Below are 20,132 nucleotides of genomic sequence, written 5' to 3' on the forward strand. Positions count from 1 at the left end.
TGGCAGAGTTGCCACCTTGTAACAGCACAGAATTAGTTTGTCAGCATTAGAAATATCAGGGTCTTCCCTGTTCATTCAGCACAATTAATAATAGTAAAAACAAAGAAATCTGGCTATTTGCAATGGCGAAACTTAACCAACCCATATGTGAGTTACTCCACCTTGGAAAGTCACACTGCTGAAAAAAATTAAATGCTTTCTAAGATGAGCAAAAGAAATTAAGATAAAGCAAGCAAAACCTCAGCAGGATAGGCGATTTGATTTCAATTGACAGAAGCTACACATCAGCTAGCTTCCACTAAGGACACCACTGCTGCACTAAACAAGCCCTGCAATTTGACATCAAAGGAGTTTTGAAAGAATAGTACATTACATGCTGAAATCACTGTTCTTCTTCACTTCCTGACATTTTACAGCAACTGCCCAAGGGACATGAGAGACTTCAGCATTAAAATAAGTCAAATAAAAATCTGAGGGGAAAAAAAATCTGTTTTACTCATACAGACAACTCGATTGGAAGAGCTGCTAAAGTGACCTTCCAAGTGATGAGGTGTAATCAGGATGCTCCACGTTCACAGCATGTAAATGAATTAAAGCCAGAGAAGGTACTGGACAGCTGCCTCAGTGCTTCAACACCCAAAGGTGTTTTTGAAACTGGCTACAAAGGGACATACAGTCCATCTTGGAAGTAATTCTCTTAAGAGGACAATTCAAGAGCACACAATTTGCTGGAAACTGCATCCTGAGAGTAGTCTGCTGTGCCTCTTCATTACCCTGGCTGATGAGGCAAGGGAATATGAGAGCTGTACTGAAGTGGGAATAAAGCAGCCAAGACTGTCAGGGACTGGGACAGGAGAAAAGGAAGAGAGGAAAATGAAAGAAACAGTCAGGCACCAGTTTCCTCAAACGGTGGAAAAGAGCAAAAAGTCTGAAGTACAGATCTGCTGTAAAGACATGAGTTTTCAAAGCAGCAGCTCCAGCTTCAGAAACACATCACTTGGCAGGAGGAAAAATGTTCAGGATGTTAAGAAACAAACAGCCCGTGCTGGTGCAGAAACCACTGCTGTACAGCACAGTATGCTCTCCTTCATCATGCTTCAATTCAAAACATTATCTAACTTCTATTTCCAATATTAAAATGCTGGCAGTATTAGCAAATAATTAAGTACTATCTTTATTTCCTTATTTTAAGGAAATCAGTCACATTATAGGAAAATACAGTGATTCACTCACACCACTATCAATTCCTTCTGTACGATGTTTTTATAGTGCAGTAACTGGACACAAATGACAAAGAAAAAAGGCATCTGTAGAAGTACATGTTAATCTGCAGGCACCAACTTATGGAAACCTCTGCTACAGTTTAGTTTCCTTGCATTTAAACTCAAACAGTTTTTGAGGAATAAAGCAAAACAAAGAACTGGAATGTAGTAACAGAGAATTTAAGACACATTTAGTCAGTCCTGCCCATTGCCATATTAAAGGTTGAAAAAGAAAATAATTCTATGCTTTCTTAGTGAGACAAAAAAAATTGAGATGGCAGTGTTTGTATCATCATCTCTGTTGCATTGCTCTCTTCTACTCTGTGTTATCAAAAAAAAAAAGAAAAGAATTGCCAATGAAATGCTTTATGTCCTTATTTTAAAATTAAAAAATACCACTTTAATAAGTGATCAACAGGAGAAATTTATAATGAAAAACGGGCTTTAATAATATCCACTACACACAGAATCACAAGGGTTTATTGGTAATAAAAGCCTTAATTAAAGACTCAATTATTGATAGACATAAATGAAGTACAGTTATATCATTTTTATAAGCCATGCAAAGTATAAAATAAAAAGGAAAGAAACCATTCCTGGGCTTTATTATTTCATGTCAGTAAGAGGGTTGGTTGGGGTTTTTTTTGATTTTTTTTTTTTTGTTTGTTTGGGGGATTTTTGTTGTGTGGGGGTTTTTTTGTTTGTTTTCTTTTTTTTTGTTTTTTGTTTGGGTTTTTTTGGTTTTTTGTTTGTTTTTGTTGTTGTTTGGGGTTTTTTTCATTTACAAAAAAATAAATTCCACAACAGCCCTCATTCCCTCACCTTTTACCTTTCACTTAGCTTTTCCACCTCCATCTCATTTCTCTTTTCATGCATTAACAGAGTCCTTCTCAGGCTACTTAAATGCTATTATTCTGCCCTTTTAGATTATGACAGAAATTAGTTCCACTGACCATTCCTGGCCAGAAGCAAGCCAGGCAGCCACTGCTCTCCCCGACACCCTGCAACAGCAATGCCTTGGGTGCAGCAGCAGCATTTGCCAGAGGGACAACCTCACCCAGCCAGGACGAGCTGGTGATGGCAACAAACCAGTTTCACTCAAACACCCTCCTCTCATCTCTGCAAAAGGCAGAGCTCACTCTTGCATCCCTCTTCTGTCCACACAGGACTTTGAGAAGGAGTCTTGCAGTTCTCCAACCCCTTTTGTACGGCTCAGGTACCTCTGAGCTGATGTTCCACAAGGCAGCAACAAAACTAGAAGGAAAACTGCCTTGCTGACAATGCAGCTGAGCAGCACCACCATAAATCAGCTCCTAGCACATCAGCACAGCTACATCCTTCCACACCAGAGTGCTGTGCTCATTCCAGGATCCTTGCACAGCCCCAGGCACACTTAGCACCTCAGAAAAACACTGCCAGAAGACACCTGCCCTGCAATCAACCCCCTGATCATGAAAGAGCTGGTTAAACCATCTGTGTGATCTGGATTCCCTAATTGTGCAGAATTTGGAGCAACTTGAGAAGATGCATGATCTTGGAGGACAGAAAAATAGTCCCACTAAACACAGATAAAGGCCTGACAGAGAATTGTGCCAATCAGGCCAGAGGAGGTTGCTATTCTCAGCATTGCTCCCAGTTAAATAAAGATTTCTGAGCTAAATAAAGATATCAAGTGTACCTAGGAAATGCTTTCATTTTCACTGCTGCTGCAATTTGCAGCTGGCAGTTGAGTTTCTCAGTGAGATCCTGGGAAGAAGACAAGAAAATTCTACAAACTTAAAATGACTGGACATTGCCAGAGATTCAAATGTTATGTACCACTTCTAAAAACAGAGGTGCAGTCAGGACGCTAACAATTAAGAAAAAGATAATACTGAAACAGAAAATGCATTTAATGAGAGCCTGACTAATGCCAATTAAATGCACTTTGAAAAAAGAGGATGCCTGTGATACATTATGATTCAGAAACTAACCAGTCTACGTAAGCTAGCCTTGAATAAGAAATAACAAATTATTGTGTTAAATAGCTATAAAATTAACACAGACCAAGAATGTTTTTTCTTAAATTAAAATTAAGCAAAAACTCAACTGATAATACTTAGCAATTTCAGGAGATTTTACCATGCTTATGGAGAAATAAACAAAGAAAAGGTACAAGACACCCACTTTCACCAAAATTAATTTTATCTTGAGCAAAATAACAAAGAAATACAAATACATCAAATATCTTACTGGGCATAATCTGGCTAGGGGAGCAATTTGATCCAACCGTTTTTGATAAATGCAATTTCAGATACTAGGAACTTAAGGAAAAAAAGAAAAGAAAAAACCCTAAGGATTATATTGGACAAAAGATTTTTAAAAGATTTCAGTGAAGTAAGCTATGCAGAGGTATGCAACTCTGACAAACTATGCTGCCATCCAGCAAAAAAACCAGAATCAGAGTCTGCATGAGCCTCCAGAAATGCCACCACAGAAGAGTCAATAATCAAACAACAGTTGTAGAACATTTGAACAAAAATAAAGGAGGTACCTCAAAAATAAGAACATGAAAGATTGCATATAAACAGCAAACACTGGTCTGAAAGACTGACAATTTTATGGCATAATGCACTCACAGCCTGTCGCCAGCAACAAATAACTTGTGCACACAAAGAATTTCAGATCCTTGTTGAGAATATTGAAGGAAAAAATTATGAAAAAAAGGAAAGTTATCCTTTGTTACTTTCCCACTTACCTGTAAATTCTGAACAGTGGTGTGGCTGAACTACCCACACAGGGATGCATGCATTCTTCAAACTCACAAAGCTGAAAGTAAAGCAACCTATGCTTACAAGCGAAAAAAAAGGTGTTTGACTAATGAGAAAGTGCACACCATCACCTTTGTTGTGGGATGAATGTAGATTGAGCTTAGAAATTGAAGGGCTTGACCCTCACCTTTTGGAAACCCGTTTAAAAGACTTCAGGAAAGAAACATTTCTCCCTCATCTCCCTAAAATGCAGCATATAAAAACACATTGAGATAATGTGTGGGCATTCAATGAAAATTATTACAGTTCCTAACCTTCACTAACAAGTTTCAGGGCTAGGTAATTGATTATAAAAATGAAACTGCATTTACTATTTGCTAACTTCTGATAAGCAGCAGCTATATAATTGATTCTCCCTTTCAGTATGCAACCAATTGCACTGGTATGAAAGCCTGTATGTGAAATGCTGGTTTTTATTTAACAGTTTGTCTCACTGCCTACTTTCCCCTCTATGAATAAAGACTGAACTCAAATTGCCATGAAAAAAATGGTGTGGACTACTTCAGTGTATTTAGTGTTATTACTGGGTAAATGGCCTGAGACAAAATGAGATTCAAGGTTATCTTAAGTTGCTACTTTTCTGGGAGGAAATCTAGGAGTCAGAAGCAGTCATCAGTTATTATTCCACAAGTCTCCCAAGAAGATCTGTCACAGAAATCTGGCAAATCTCATAATCCTGTGTTTCTGTATCTCCAAGGCATAGTTTGGTAGACAAATTCTGATTAATTAGCTGTATCAGAATAGTTTGCTAATATAAACATAGCATGTGTATTCCTGGCAGCATAACAATTCTCCCTTCCTCCTCTCCTTTGCTTTTGACAGTGCAGTCTGCTCACATAAGCACATCTATGTGCTGGTGTACACACACACAGCCCACACCTGGGCTGGTGTAGAAGCACTGGGGAAACATGCATTATATTCTTTGAGCAAAGTCTATTGGACAGCTAGCCCTGAGAACTCTACCTAATTCTTATCTGATGTGTTTCGTCTCCAGATTGTCCTCAAACCCCTAAAGCTTGTGTTTAATGACCCACAGGGAGAAAAGAGCAGCGTTCTTTACTCCTCTGCATAATCACCTGCTGGTCTAGACCACAAGTCTCTCCCCATGGTCACTCACAAAAAAAGACCAAGACAAAGGACCTGGAATCCCCATCACATTCACTTCTGACTGAATGGTTCCTAGACTGAGAAATTCTGCACAGACCTCCTAGGTGTTATTTGAGATGACAGATGAGCCTGTGATTAAGAGTCACGGTGTCATACTATCGTAGGCATAGTAAAAGAGACAAAAAAATATTTGTTTAAGCCCATTCTTTCTTTAGACTGAGCACAAGTTTAAGTAGAAAGCACCATGCCCAGAGATCAATCTTCCACTGACGTGTCTGTCCACTGCAAAGGGAACAGAGCACATGCTGGTCTTCAATAACTCCCACATTATCTCAGTAAATTTTCTATAGGTCTTGCTTCCTATCACAGTTGTATGCACTGAGAGCCAAGATTTTACAGGATTTCATTTATGTCTAGACAACTTTTTAAGTATTTAAATCTCTTACAGCTAGTCACAATGATCCTTCCTTCACTCACATTTTACAATCCTCCAGCATAACGAAAATGGATGTCCAGGAGGTGGAATAACCCAAATGATCATTACTCACCACAATCTAATAAAATATGCTTCAGTGAAACTTAATATTTAAAAAAATACAAGCTGAAATTAAAACTACTCTGGGAGTTTATTTTAAATAGCAATAACAATAAAACACTACAATATCTCCTTGAAAAGTGGGACAAAAACAACATATGAATGGGACCATAACTGAATTAGTCTACACTGCAAAATAAACAAGTAATCATCACAGGATTTGATAGCCATGCATTTAAACATATCCTAATCCCGAAACTAATAAGAAGGCATAACTATAAAAATAGATGTCTCATGTTAAGTCTCATAAAAGTCACAAAACTGCAAATCTGCTCTAAAGGATTTTCTCACATTTTAATTAACTATCATAAAAATATTGTGATAAGATAATCTCAGTTTATATAGAAGCATTTTCTCAATTTAAAATTACGCTCAAGAAAGCTTAGTAAGCTGCCTATTCCCTGCTGACAGGCACAAAAAAAATTTATCCATTCTTATATATTCTGTTTTATAGATGGGAAAACCATGTGTATGCAATTTAGAAATGGAAGCTTTAAAAGTCAGTCAAAGAGGTGAACTTGCATCAGACTTGGGAAGACCGAACTAGATCAATTCCCTACCTGAACTATTTTTCTGCAAGTCATGATAGCTCAACAAGCTCTGCAAGGAGCAGAAAGACACTGTGACTCTCAGACAGTATCCAGCATCTTAACAGCCTCTACACCATCACTTTTGGTTTACTGTATTTTATGGGCCCTGATATTTCTATTCTAAAAACTAGGTCCTTGAGAATCTATTTAAATACTCAATTTCAAAGCTGGGTGTTCAAACACATGGTGGATCACGGCCCAAAACTTGTTTTAGCTTAATTTCTGTATTTGGTGACCAAGCAAAGCTGCTGTTATAGGTTTATGGCACCACAAGCTGCTTCTCCCCACCTCAGCCCAGATACAGCATTAACAGGCTTAGACCAGAAAAATGGCTGATTATTGTAATTTCAGCAGCAGTGGGTCATACTGTATTTACACTGTATGTATTTATTACTGTATATATTACAATACTGTATATATTACAATTATATTATTGTAGATATATTACAATTACTGTATACATTACAATACTATATATTATAATATTACATACAGCATTTATTACAATGCCCTTATTAAACAACTAATGTTACATTTCTTCAGAACTGGTGACAATGCACTGTAAGAACATGGGCTGCTTCCTTCCAGGAGTGAAAGTTTCTTGAGCATCAAGGATGCCCACAGTGTAAGGTGAGAGTCACTGCACAGAAAATCTGTTGGCCCCAGACACACACAGACAGGTCTCCCAGCGATTATGCTCAGCACATGGCACCCTTTCTCTGGCACATTACTTCATACACCAAGTCTCTTACAACGCATAGAAAAGAACATTCAGGGCTTTTTGCTCCGCTCAAAAACACTGCCAGCACAAAGAGGTTTCAGTTTATCTGTCCTGACCCCTAGATGGAGAAGGGAGGCTGTCTAGAAAGGGTGAGCTAGTCCAGGTGCTTGCCCTATGAGCACAGGCCACGTATGCCCAGTGCAAGAATGCATCAGCTTTGCCACGTCCCTGTGGGAAGCAGAGATGGTTTCCTGAGACAGGAAATAGCACTGAAGCGTGTGGCTGACAAAAGGGGAACAACAGGGTGACGTGGCAGTAACAGGATCTTTACCGAGAGGGACATCCTGCTGAATTACCACAGGTGAAAGGAAAGGATGTGACTGACAAATCCAGGGAGCACGTGGAGATACAGACAGAGGCCAGACACTGCCTGTCTTGAAATTGTGACCTCCTCATCTCTTCTCCCTCAAAATACTCTGCTCAGGGGCCCTCCTCAACCCCATCACTTTCCAGAATGCTTTCTGCTCTCCTGTCACAACTCATTTCATTCACAAGCCCAAACCCAGCCTTCCTTTCTGTGCAGAGGGCTTCCTCCCCCAGCCACGCCAGGGGAAGAGGCAGCACACGCTGGCTGTGCCAGGGCCCTCTGCTTCCTTCCTCCTGGCATGGCCTGCCTGCTCTGGCACGCCAGGCTCTCCACCACCAACACCCCTTCCCACTGTCTCTGTAGCAGCTGGGAATGTGCCAAGCCAAAACCAAAAGCTGGGCTCCCCTCAGACTCAGATTACTGTCCTCCAAAAACCCACCCACACAACACACTAGCCCCACATACACCAGCTACAGCTCCTCCTGTCCCCATGCTGTCTGTCCCTTCTCTCCCAGCTTCCCAAATGACACCGTATCCTGCCCAGTCTCTCTTGCAGATCTCTTTCCGTGATTTTGCCATAATATTTCTTTTCACAGGCTTTAGGGATGTACCTGGTTGAACATGCTGTAACTAAGTTCTTTGCCTTTAATTTGGGTCTGCCACATAGCAGAGATGCTGATCTGTGTCTTTGGCCCTATCACTAGGAGTGATAGCAAACTTCTCTTTCCAGTCTGTAAAGGCTCCAGTCAAATATTTGCTTACAGAGGAGTAGCAGGAAAGTGAACTTTTAAGTATGCACATTAATACATCCTGTCAAAGAACCAAAGTTGCTGCTGTTGCAATCCTAGATACTCCAGCTTTAATTGTTCTCACCTCTAAAGCCTTCACTCTCCAAAGCCTACAAAACATAGAGGCATACTATGTCAATGACACAGTGAAGTTAAGCATACAAATGCTAGCAAAAAAAAGTATTTTCTATCTCTCAGCATGAAATGTTCTCAAACATCTTTTGATGTTCAAGTGGTATTTATAAATACACACCACCTCTATTATGTTTTTTTGCTTTCTTTAAACAAGAAATCCAGACCTTTTCTCTTAAATTTCAGCTGCCAAAAGAATAAAAAATTGGTGGGTAAGAATTTAAGTAATCTTTGCATCTTTTTACCTTTCCTATGATTTTGAGAAGTCAGGTTCAGACTCCCCTGAAAATAAAACAGCAGTAAAGAATAGCTTTAGCTTCCAACTCACTGTACAAAATTTAAACCTCCACTCATGTGTCATCAGCAGAAGAGATCACATGTGTCAATATACAAAATACAGCAACTATAAGGCATAGTTGAAGCCACACAAGGGTTCAATCCAAGGCTAAATCACAGACACAGATGCTCCTCAGCTGCAGCAGTGGGCAGTGGTACAAGCTGACATGGTAAGGCTCCTTCCAGAGTCACAAAACACTCAGCCTAGTCCCTTCCCACAACAGAGGGAAGAAACACAGGAATTGCTACTCCTGATGCAAATGGAGACCTCCCTGAACTTTCTGACCTGGACACGTGCTATTCCAGATCTGATCACAAGACAATCTCCCTGTTCCAAGCCTTGCATGGCAAAGTTCGGCCATCCTGACACTGGGAGAGCTCTTCAACATGCAATTCACCTTCTGTATCTGCAAATATAATTTGCACAAAATTAAGCATTCCAGACTCACCAACAGCTTGTTGGCAATAGAAATTACCAATGCATCCATTGCAGACACAGACCATGCAAAATTATCCAGTCTTGCAGTTGCAACTAAAGCATTACCAATCCGCCAAAGGCCGTGAAGTGTCCATTATGTTTGAAGTGTAACTCAAGCAAATGCCATAAGAAATATAAATAATTTTTTCACCAGTAAAGTACCAGAGATCATTCAAATCCTTTCAGATGAAATGCATGCTGTAGCACTTCCACCCTGACTTTACAATCCAAGAGTTCTGACATGTCTGAGGGGAAAGCGGTTCTCCTAAGCCACTGTCAGTCCCAGTTCACAACAGCTTCTACAGCTATCACTGTTTGAAAAGCCTGGGACATGGTGCCACTTTTTTCACAGAACACCCATCAATTTCCTCTTCCATTACACTATAGTTAAAAAACAAAACAAAAAAAAACACCCAACACAACAAAACAACCAACCAAAAAAAATCCCCAAAACCCCCCATCCAACCCTGAATCCACATTCAGTATTCAGGTTCCCTGATCACAGTGAATTAAAGAAACTCTGGACTCTTTTTTTTTTTTTTTAACATTCAAGTTGCTGTTGAGGAAGATAATAGAAAACTGCAGAGCTTAGCATTTTATTAGCAGATGGAAGATTTAGGTCATACCTGGAATTAAGCCCCAATAAAACTTTTGGTTTTGTAGTAGCTATCCCTCTCTAAAGACAGAGTAACAGCTCAGCTCCAAAGAAGGAAAAGAAAATGCAAAAAAACCCCATAACTAGAAGTGACTTAAAAGCCAGCTAAAAAAAGCCCTTTCAAACATCATGAAAACTTTTAGCAAAAAAATAAAGGTTTTCATTGAAATATTCCTTTTTAAGTTTCTATTTTTAAATAACAAGGTCCCTCAAGTTTTATGTAGAGTTTATCACACTGTCACAGAACTCGCAGTCTGTGAACAACCAACATCATTTGTGCTTATGAAAAAAAAAATCTGTACTTTACAGTATGTCCAAAAAATTGCATGAAGATCTCTGTATCTTCATGAAATTCTTACATGAAAATCTGTACAGTATGTCCAAAAAAATGCATGAATTCTCTACTGCATGAAGAGAGCCTCCTCAAAAGGAACCAAGGTCACCACGTGCCCAGCATTCTGCTCTCTCACACTTAGATGAAAAGCCTTCCAGAAGAATTGTTGCTGTTTACAGATGATGATGCCTCACAGGAAGACTAGAAATCAGTTGAAACACAAGTAAAAGAAAGCTATGGATGTTACTTTTGTGAATTAGAATCCACACCTAAAACAAGGCATCCTACCTTACCAAGATACATACTCACGCAAATCTTCCAGTGTGAAGCTCATATGTGGCCTTCAGGAGTACACATAAATAAAGCAATAAGAATAAATAATTTTGAGAAACAGTTTGAATGCATTACTTCTGCCCAGAAGAATTAACAACATCTTGGACTGAGCCATCAACATCAGTCTTCAGATCTACTCCCACATTTAAAAAAACTGGACTGAGCATTCCAGCTAGAAGTTTTTCCACCTGCTTCTCCTCCTCTGGATGCAAACATCAATCCTCCCAACACCCACTTCTTTCTGGATAGAGCTGCTGGCAGCTCACACTCAAGCCATTCAGCATTCACTACAGAAACACACTGCGTTATTCATTCCTCTATGCCCTGTGCCACTGATGCAATGGAAAGAGAGCCAAAGATTGTGAGCATACTGAGTGTGCTGAAGCCCATCTTTCCTTATCACTGCTGTACTTGCAGATAGACATAATGATGAAAAAGCGAGCCACAGAGGGCTTCATGCACCATTCAGAGCAGAAAAGTGTTTCTAAAGTAAGCAGACACGTCTCTGCAGTAGGACAGAGAGTAAGCACATCCCCAGCAAAAGGTGGGAATTTCTCATGCTTGGGAGGAACAAGCACAAGAAATTCCCCTCTTACACAGCAGAGATGAAACAGCCACCCTGGACCTAGAGGCGACCACCACTACAGGGAGTTCTTGCCAGCTGGCTCTCGAGCTGCATGCTGTCCAAGAGGAATTCCCAAGCTCCTCAGGCTGAGCTGTGCTGCCCTGGTGGCTGCAGCAGCCATCCAAGGCCCCTTTGCAGGATGATGACAGCCAGCAGGCTCTGCAGAGCCTAACACTGCCAGCATGCCCCAATACCCAGCTACATTCCCACAAGACCTCCAAAAAACCCACAATTCTCATTTCCCTGCTTCTATCACTCTGGCTCTCAGACAGACACGAAGCATGTCTTTTGCCCCTATGATACACCAACAGTTTTACACACAGGCCAGAAAGTTTGCTTTCCTTCTGGCTGCAGATGCTTAGGGCTTAAAGCTCTTTTAAGAAAAGAACTTTCTTACAGAGCAGGAAATACTTTATGTTAGGATGCACAGAAGATGCCAAAATATTCTGTGAATCTACTAGGGAATGGTTAACCTGCCTCTATATCCACAGTAGTCACCTTTCCAACATACCATTTATTTCCTACCATCTCAAAAATTTTAGGCTGCTGCCCCCAGAAGCTATGCAGAAGTTTTGGATTTAACACCCAAGGGTACTTAAAGTGACAAAAAATGACCCACAGACATAAGAGAGTCTGGACAAAATATCAGAAGTCTGACCCTTACCAAGTCTGCAGGTGCACTTCCAGAAAGTGCACTCCAAGATTCATACAGACTCTTTGGGATTTGCTGCTGTGGGACACCTCACATTAACTGGGGTTAAATCTTGAAGGTGAAGGACTTAAACTTCAAAGCTGAAACAGAACATGTTGCATCATTCAACAGCAGCATGGTGTGCCAGGTCAAACAGAACTACGGAACAGGTGTCCTTCCAAAAGTCCTGTTACAGAAACCATGTCAAGAGCTAAATTACTGGAGCAAACCATTTTCTGAACAAAACAAAAACTATAAGGGAGAAAAAAAGGGCAAAATACAAATTCATGCAATACAAAGCAGCTGCCATTATTTGCTCCTACACTGGTGACTGTTTCAAACCACAGGACTCCATTATTAACTGTAATTACCAGACTTACTTTACTAACCATAAAGCTCTGCGTTACTAAGTTCTTGCAGAAGAACAACAGTAAGAAACATAATTCACTCAAACTGGAAGCTGCTGGGACACTCATAACACTGATTTTCTTATTGCTCCTGTGTGTAGGCCGGGTTCAAGATTAGTAGCAAGTTGTGCAGCAGTTTGAAAACTGAAGAGTAATATTAAAAATACGTGACAAAAATCTCAGTCACGAATTTTATTTGGAAAAATTATCCCCTTGCTAACCTTTAAAGCTGTCAAGTGTAAGATGCAAATGTTTTTTGGATTTACATCACCAGTTGTCAGGGCACTACTTTGCTGTCAAGTGTCAGAAATTTCCACCCTCCCCTGTTTTAGAAAGCAAATCGCATACTGGGGTGTCCCTGTGTGAATTTTAAAATAATACATGCCCTATCATCCTCCTCATATGCAAGCATTTAATGTGCTGTATCAAGAATGAAGAAATTGATTCAGCATTCTTCTCTATTCTGAAGTTACAGGGTTATACTGCAGTTTCCCAAATCCTGCCTGAATATTCCATTTGTCCTTTCCCTGTTGAATGTAAAGGCCAGAGTTCATCTCTATTTTCCAGAACAGCTAGAATAAACCAACAAACCATGATTTTATCTGGATGAGTCACAGAATCCACTTTGCTAAACACATGCCACTTTATACGTTTCATGAAATAAAATTATATGCCAAAAGGGATAAATGCATAGATTAATACTCTAGCTATCTCATCAACTGAAAAATAATTCAGAAGCTTGCAATTAAAAGAAACAGCAACTCGCAAATAATTTTGAGATCTCACAGTTGCCTTCAATTGCCCATTTTTAAGTGTATTTCAACCTATGTATTCTCTGTAAGGTATCCAGTTACAGACAATTAAGTGAACATTTTCCATTCCACCCCAGAGATAAACTGTATCAACCCTCTAAAACAGGAACCTTACAAATTCTTCCTGGTCAGCAGGAGAAATTAACTTAGCTCAACAGTGACTTCTCAAAAAATAAGTTGTTACATTTTCTAAAAATAAAAGCAAACAAAACCCAAACAAACCTGGAATCTACCACATCAAAAATTCACATTAAGAAGCCAAACCAACAAAACCGTGAAATAAGTCAGTTGTATATAAAATGCCACACTTAAATCAAGCTGGACAAAAACTACATCTATTTTGTTCTCCATTATGAATGGATATTTTCTTTAGTTAAATTGGAGAAAAATGGATTTAAAAATGCAACTTCTGCAGCATGTGAAATGATAAAGGGCATTTGTCTGGGATTCATCTGATTGAAGAATAATGCTGAGTTCATTATAAGCTTACTTGAAGGTGGCTCAAAGAATATTTTTTTAGAAGTTGTGTTCTTTATTGGGACTTCATAATTAGTTTCAAAACCACCAGATCAAAAATACTATTAAAAATTTAATTATTCAAGAAAAATATAAAGTCCTAAGTTTACAGAGCAGTTATCAGCTTTCTGTATGCATGCTTTTCTGTGTTAGAAACATGGAATAGGTTAAAAGCATACACCTAAGCTGGCTTCTTTCACAATGACCATGTTTACAGAATGGTATATGTATTCAACTTTTCCTTAAAAAAAAAAAAAAAAAGAAATCCTGGAAGAACTTACTGAAAAAGCAGACTTTTTTTAAACAAATGCCCTACCTAACATTTTACTGGAAGTTCTGACTTTCTCTCACCCCAGCAGTAAGCCTGGTACAATCATTTCCTTATCCTGTTTGTACCTATTTCATGCCACACAACTCTTGGCCCATTCGAACCCTGGAAATATCCTCTATTTATTCTAATTCCTTTTGGGCTTCTCCATGAATTTCACCAGCTGCTTCCCTAGACAAAGAAAGTGTCACTTAAAACATGATTCTGTAGTGTATCCATCTGAAAAAACCAAAGCCTTGCAGCAGAAGAGAACTATCTCCGAGTCATCTTTTGGGGTTTGCCTAGTACATGATTTGGATTTGTCCTTCCTTCCCCTTCCTGAAACAGGAAGCCTACGATGAAAGTTAGATGCTTTCAGTAACAAAGCCTAGCATGACAAAACAGTGTGAAGAAACAAAGACTTTTAATATAACTTTCTGGCTGAAGCCAGAGGTCTGGGAAAAGCTGAGACATGCTGCTTCTAACAGTAAGGTAGCGGAGCTCCCTCTATTGAATTAGCTGCCAATATCTCTTCAAAGCTTTAAAGATGCCAACCGTGGTCAGAATCAATGTTCTAAAACCTAAAACCTTCCAGCCTGGGCAGCTGGGACCCGTCATGTACACTGTATGCAAGAGACAGCTAAGGGAAGGGGACAGCCACCACACAGAGCCCATGACACATGCCAAAATGTCACTGCCTGCCAGGGCTCCAGCCCTGGGGACTTCTGCTGTCTTTGGCTGCTGTTTGAGAGTTTTCCATCAGCTCCCAAAGTGCTGTGCCCAATGCCCACGACTAACAATGCCAGGGTGCTACAGATGGTGCTACCACAGCACAAAACACAACACTCAAGTGCAGTTCCAGCTTTTGAAGTTTTTCTTCAGAACAGGAGTTAACTGTACAGAGTACCCCCTAAACAAAATATATGAATATACAGACTGCTGAAACACTTATTAAATCACCAACTGCACTTTTTACTTTTTATCAAGGGAACAGCTTAGTATTTCCATTGCTGTTGAAAGCACTTCGAATGCTTTCTACCCAAACGTTACAGAATTGTTCTAACCCTGATAACCTCTAAAAATCATACCCTGCAGGTGCTCTGTCTTGCTCTCTCTTATCACTTTCTCCCATGTTTTACCTCCCAAAAGAAGCACATTTATTATCAACAATAAAAATACTAGTTCAGAAGAAGCAGCACTGTTTTAATAAGCAAATATTTATTTGCCTTTCTGGAGACCTATATCTATGATAAAAAAAAAAGCAATTTGATCTTAAGCTATGCAGAAATTCCTCAAAAGAGCCAACACTGTGGAGCAGTAGATTAACATCCACTGGTGTAGCAATGCTTGTGATTCAAGCCATCCTCAATAAAACCACTGGGAAAGACAAAGGAAACAAAACCAAAGAAAAAAATAGGAAGAAACTTAATCTGATCTCTGCCAATAGTGGATTGTCAAAATGCAAGGTGCATTGCAATCTCCTCTCTAAATGATGAGATTCATTTTCTAGTGTATTAAAGGCAGAAATGTTCAGCCTCCTTTAATATTCATCCTGTTCCCATTAAAGAAAATATACTGAGATAAAGAACATGTAGGTCAAAACCTTGTCTTCTGGGAAGATAACACTCAACCATTTCATACCAAGGGGAGCTGTTAATATTCAGGTTTTTCTGGAAAAATCACGTTCTGCTTAAGTAATTTCTAATTATCACCCTACAGCATTTACAGATCTTTAAGAGTCTCTCATTTGAGCATCAGTGAATAGAAGTGTAACTATTTTTCTTGAAGACAGAGGAACTTGAGAGAAATCAGAATATTGCAACAGGTCCTCAATTCTCTTACAAACGTGGCCTTGAAATTTACACACATTTTTTAATAAAAATGACTGTATTACCAGAGGAGAAAGCTGCACACCAGCCAACTCAGGGGAACCTTGAGTAGCACTGAAGAGAAAACCTGAAGATTACACGGTTTTAGATATGGTAAAAATCAATATATAAAATCTAGCCTCCTGTCACAGCTGCCAGAACTAACCAAGACCATACTACGACACCATACTATTAGAGACGTGGAGAAACAGTCTCAACAATCAGCACGGTAGTATTAAAAAGCCACACAACTCCCGTGTGTGAAACGGCAATGGAATAACCACTGGAGATCAGACCTTGAGCCAGCTTATCTGTGATCATCGTGCTATGGTCATAGAGTACAGATCACAAGAAGGGAAGACTGAATATTGACAATCTAGTGTAAGGAGATCCAATTACAAATTCAAGCTCCTAGAAAATAAGTCCATTCAGTCTCCCCAGTGTTACTAGGATCAAAGTGCACACAGAGAGGTGGCGCTCCCCTGTAACCAGTTTCCTCCTAGCAACCTGCTCCTATTTCACCCAAGAAGTCCAAAACCACTTTGACCAAAAAATACTCTCCAGAAAGTCCTCTGGTAGGAACCTAAAAAAGTACACGATGGTGTTACGTAGGAGCAGCCAATATATTAAAGCTATTGCTGCTACAGTAATGCTTGTTTTCATATGGCTTAGAGGGATCTCATATGGAATCAGGTATTATACCATGGAAATCTGCAGTGAGCACTCTTACCTCTTAAGACTATAAACACCAATGCTTAAGTAAGATACTTGCAAGAAAATAGAGAACACAGTTTTAGCCTGATCATACAGATGTAATTTGCATTATGTAAAACACTTCTTTTATTTTCCTCTTTATGTATCGTCTTGCATAAATATTTAGAGATTCTGCTCCCAAAAAATTCTGCTGGAAATTAATTCTACTACAAAGATAATATATGAACCCAGGGTAAATAATTTTAACAACCCAGGTTACTTTCAGGAAGCAGAATGGATGGTACTGCAAGAAAGGGGATTACTCTTACATAAGTTGGAGAATGAAAATAAAATATTCTGAAATTAAATATTACTTGTGACAGATATATTTATTTCATGAACATAACATATATTTTCTTCAATTAAAATCACCTGGCTGAAATTTCAAGGATTTACAGAACTGGATGATTTCTGTTGTTGCCATCTGCATTCTCAGTGCTACAAACCCAACAGTAGAGGGAAGAACACAATAAAATAGGTTATATTGGAAAACTTTCACATCAAAAAAGAAAAAAAAAACCCACCTAAATATATCAAATGCTTCCGAAAGCTATCAATCTAAGAATTAAAATTCACTTAGGAATGAGTCTAGTTATCTATATATTAGGCCACAAATACATGGCACACTGAAGAATATACACGTGGTGCAGATGTCAGTTTCAGAAAACCCATGTGAACTCCAGATCTTAATACTGAAATCCAGTTTCCCTAGCTCAAAGTCACACCAGCTATACCAGGGAAAAAACGCAATCAGAAGTGAGAACACAATGAGTGTCATGAATAAGATTATAGGTTTCAGTCTCACTAGGCTCAGGCAATATGTAACAATGCTAGTAATAAAGGGAGAGACTAAGAGCTCAGTTGTTGTAATCCATCAGAAAGCAGGGGGAGGGGGAAAGGTCATAATCAGCTCCTGATTAAGAGTTTACTTTCTTTTCACATACAGCCATTCTTCCAGGGATGTATGAGATTATAATCCATTTTCTCACTCAGTCTGACCTAGAATCAGTCTCTTAGTGCCAAATGTGTACTTGGACCCCCTCCCTCTTCTTAAGATGGGTATCTTCCTAGGCAGTTTATTCTGTGAAGAAACAAAACCAAGTTTTCTCATAAAGATCCCAATCATCTCAGTCCATCTTAAATATAGCCAGAGATATTTACAATTGAGGCATATAAACTTTTAATATGCTTTTAATACCTCATCTATTGCTTTCCATACCCAAAGCTCAAATGGAACTCTCAGAAGCTGAGTACCATGATAAAGTAAAACATCTATAATTTGTTTAGATGACAGCAAACTAGCTATCATCTAAAACAGCTGAGATAGCAAGGGGGAAGAACCAGCAAAACTACAGCAATATCAAGACCTTTGTATAGGTACTTTTATATGTAAGTATCTCTTACATTCCTCAGAATAAAAATAGAACTAGAGGCTTAAATCTACTGTTGGGCTTTCCAAGCATTTTCAGTACTGCAGGGAAAGTTTGTAAGCTGAGGTGGGGCTGGTTTCTCCCCACACATATTTCCTTACAGTCAGCCTGAACTTCTCCTTGTCAGGACAAGGAAGGAATGAAGAGCAGAAAGAACAAGTGAAATGGTTTTGCTGACAGCCTATTAAGATCGTAGGTAGTTAAGTGAAGTGACATTTTTTTATAGAGCTCCATCAACACAACCTTTGAGATAAAATATTTTATGGTTTCACATTTTCTTCAAATGGAAAATGTAGACAGACACACAACCACCAAGATCATTTTGTATTTACTCAGCTAAATCTCTCCACAGAGGCAAAGTCTTGCTTCTTAGAAGCTGAGATGCTTATCCCTCTGATAATCCACATGCCTTCAAGATTTCCTAAAATGAACAATCTTTCCTGAAGACTTTCTCTGCATCACAGCAACCAGTATTCTTTGTAAGCTCCGCCACCGGGACTGGTCTTTATTATGTCCGACAGTGGTTATACCCTGTATTTGCCAAAGCAAAAGCCAAGCAGCACAGCCTGACACACAGCTTACGGTTCCAATATTGCTGTTGATTCTGTCTGGAGCTCTTTTACTATTCTGTTTGAAATTACAGATTCAGCAGGCTTGCTTTACTGTTGTAGCTAGTTTTCAGTTTTCTACTTGGAGCTTATAAAACACAAGTATAAATACACCTAGTGAAAAAGGTCTGCTCTTCTCTTTCATCTCGCCAAAACCATACTGGCCATAAATAGTTAACTGGAGAGCACGTAACAACCAGGCAGAGGCCAGGAATGAAAAACCACCAGCAGCTCCAACACTTCTGCAAACCCTCCGTTGTTGCAAAGGCACATAGAGGCAAAGCCATCTCTTAAAGCAATACAAAATTTTACCACAGGCTGACGCTCTTTCTACAAGAATAATGAGACGGTCCCCGCGCTGAATGCAGAACTCCTCACTTCACAGCTTTTCCCTCAGACTTCACTTTCACGCTCAATATTTACAAAACAAAGCCTACAAACACCTCATAGCCAAAATATTCCCAGAACAATTAGGCTATTTAGCACTCCATGCGCCTTCCTGCTTCCCTAGCGCCTCTCTCAGGAGTGCTCTCAGGGGTAGAGAGAGGGGAAGCGAAGTTACCCACGCGATCCCGATCCGCCGGAGCAGCCTCGGGCACGCAGCGCTGCCCGGGCAGGGGGCACGGCCGGCGGGGCTGCCCGCGGGCGGCACCGCGCTCCCCGGGCTCCCACCGGCGGGGAGGCCGCCGGTCCCGCGGGCACGGCCAGGGGCGGAACTGAAGCGCGGAGGGGAGAAGCGGCTGAAGCGCCGAAGTTGCAGGCGGCTCGCCGCACAGACGTGCCGCTCCGCCTGGAAGTGAAAGCGGCACGGCACCGGGACTCAGCTGCCGCTCCCGCGGGGGCAGCGCTGCCCGGCGGCCGCTGACAACGCCCTGGAGGCACCCCGACGCCGCTTCCCAGGGGGAAAGATGAGACCAGCGCGTCTCGATCCCGCTGGGGCACCTCCTGCCTTTCCCGCAGGAGAGACGGCATCAGCCGGCGCACCCTCGGAGGGCAGGAGAGGACCGCTCTCCTCCGGAAGCGCAGCGGGATGCGGCGGGCACCAGCGGCCGGGAGCGACCCCCGGCGAGCAGGGAGCCCGCGGTAGGTGCCGGGGCGCTCCGGGCAGCGGCGGGCGGGCACCGCCACCTGCGCCCCGGCCTCCCCTCCGCCAAGTTACGCGCGGCCGGGACGGCGCGGCCGCGGCCAGCGCTTCCCGCGGGTGGGCGCTCACCTGGGGGCAGGCAGAGAGCTGCGAGCAGGAGGCAGAGCAGGGGCGGCGGCGGGCGGCGGCGGCAGGAGGCGCAGGCGGCGGCGGCGGGGGGCTCCATCATCCCGCCTGCCCGCGGCGGGACCGGGAGGCGGCGGCGGAGCGGGGCGGCGCGCCCGCGGGGGCTCTTCCCTCTCGCACCGGAGCGCGGCAGCGACTTCTCCCTCGTCGAGGCCGGGAAGAAGCGGCGGAGGCTCTCCCCCGGCGGCGGGAGCAGCGGTAACTTCCCGGGCGCGGGCGGCGGGGCGGCTGCTCTCCCTCTCGGCGCGCAGAGAGGAACGACTCCGCACCGGAGCAGGTGGCGGCTCCCTTCTGGCAGCCGAGCGGCGCTCCAGGACTGAGCGCTGCGGCGGGAAAG

At 41.4% G+C, this 20,132-nt stretch overlaps 1 protein-coding gene across 4 annotated transcripts in view; it reads right to left on the reverse strand.

The window, feature by feature from the left end:
- The window catches only part of ALCAM (activated leukocyte cell adhesion molecule), a 114,261-nt gene extending 94,140 nt beyond the window's left edge, over positions 1 to 20,121 (reverse strand). For 2 of the 4 annotated variants that reach the window (XM_064410622.1, XM_064410624.1), the window contains exon 1: positions 19,739 to 20,108. In XM_064410622.1, coding sequence (XP_064266692.1) covers positions 19,739 to 19,838 — 100 coding nt within the window. In that variant the 5' untranslated portion in view covers positions 19,839 to 20,108. Of the gene's footprint in view, positions 1 to 10,480; positions 10,500 to 19,738 lie in introns of those variants that run through there. The other 2 variants (XM_064410621.1, XM_064410623.1) reach the window with 2 other exon arrangements.
- Between the last annotated feature and the right edge of the window lie 11 nt (positions 20,122 to 20,132).

Source organism: Passer domesticus, chromosome 2 (genome assembly GCF_036417665.1).
Source record: "Passer domesticus isolate bPasDom1 chromosome 2, bPasDom1.hap1, whole genome shotgun sequence".
In the NCBI taxonomy this organism is placed as follows: domain Eukaryota; kingdom Metazoa; phylum Chordata; class Aves; order Passeriformes; family Passeridae; genus Passer; species Passer domesticus.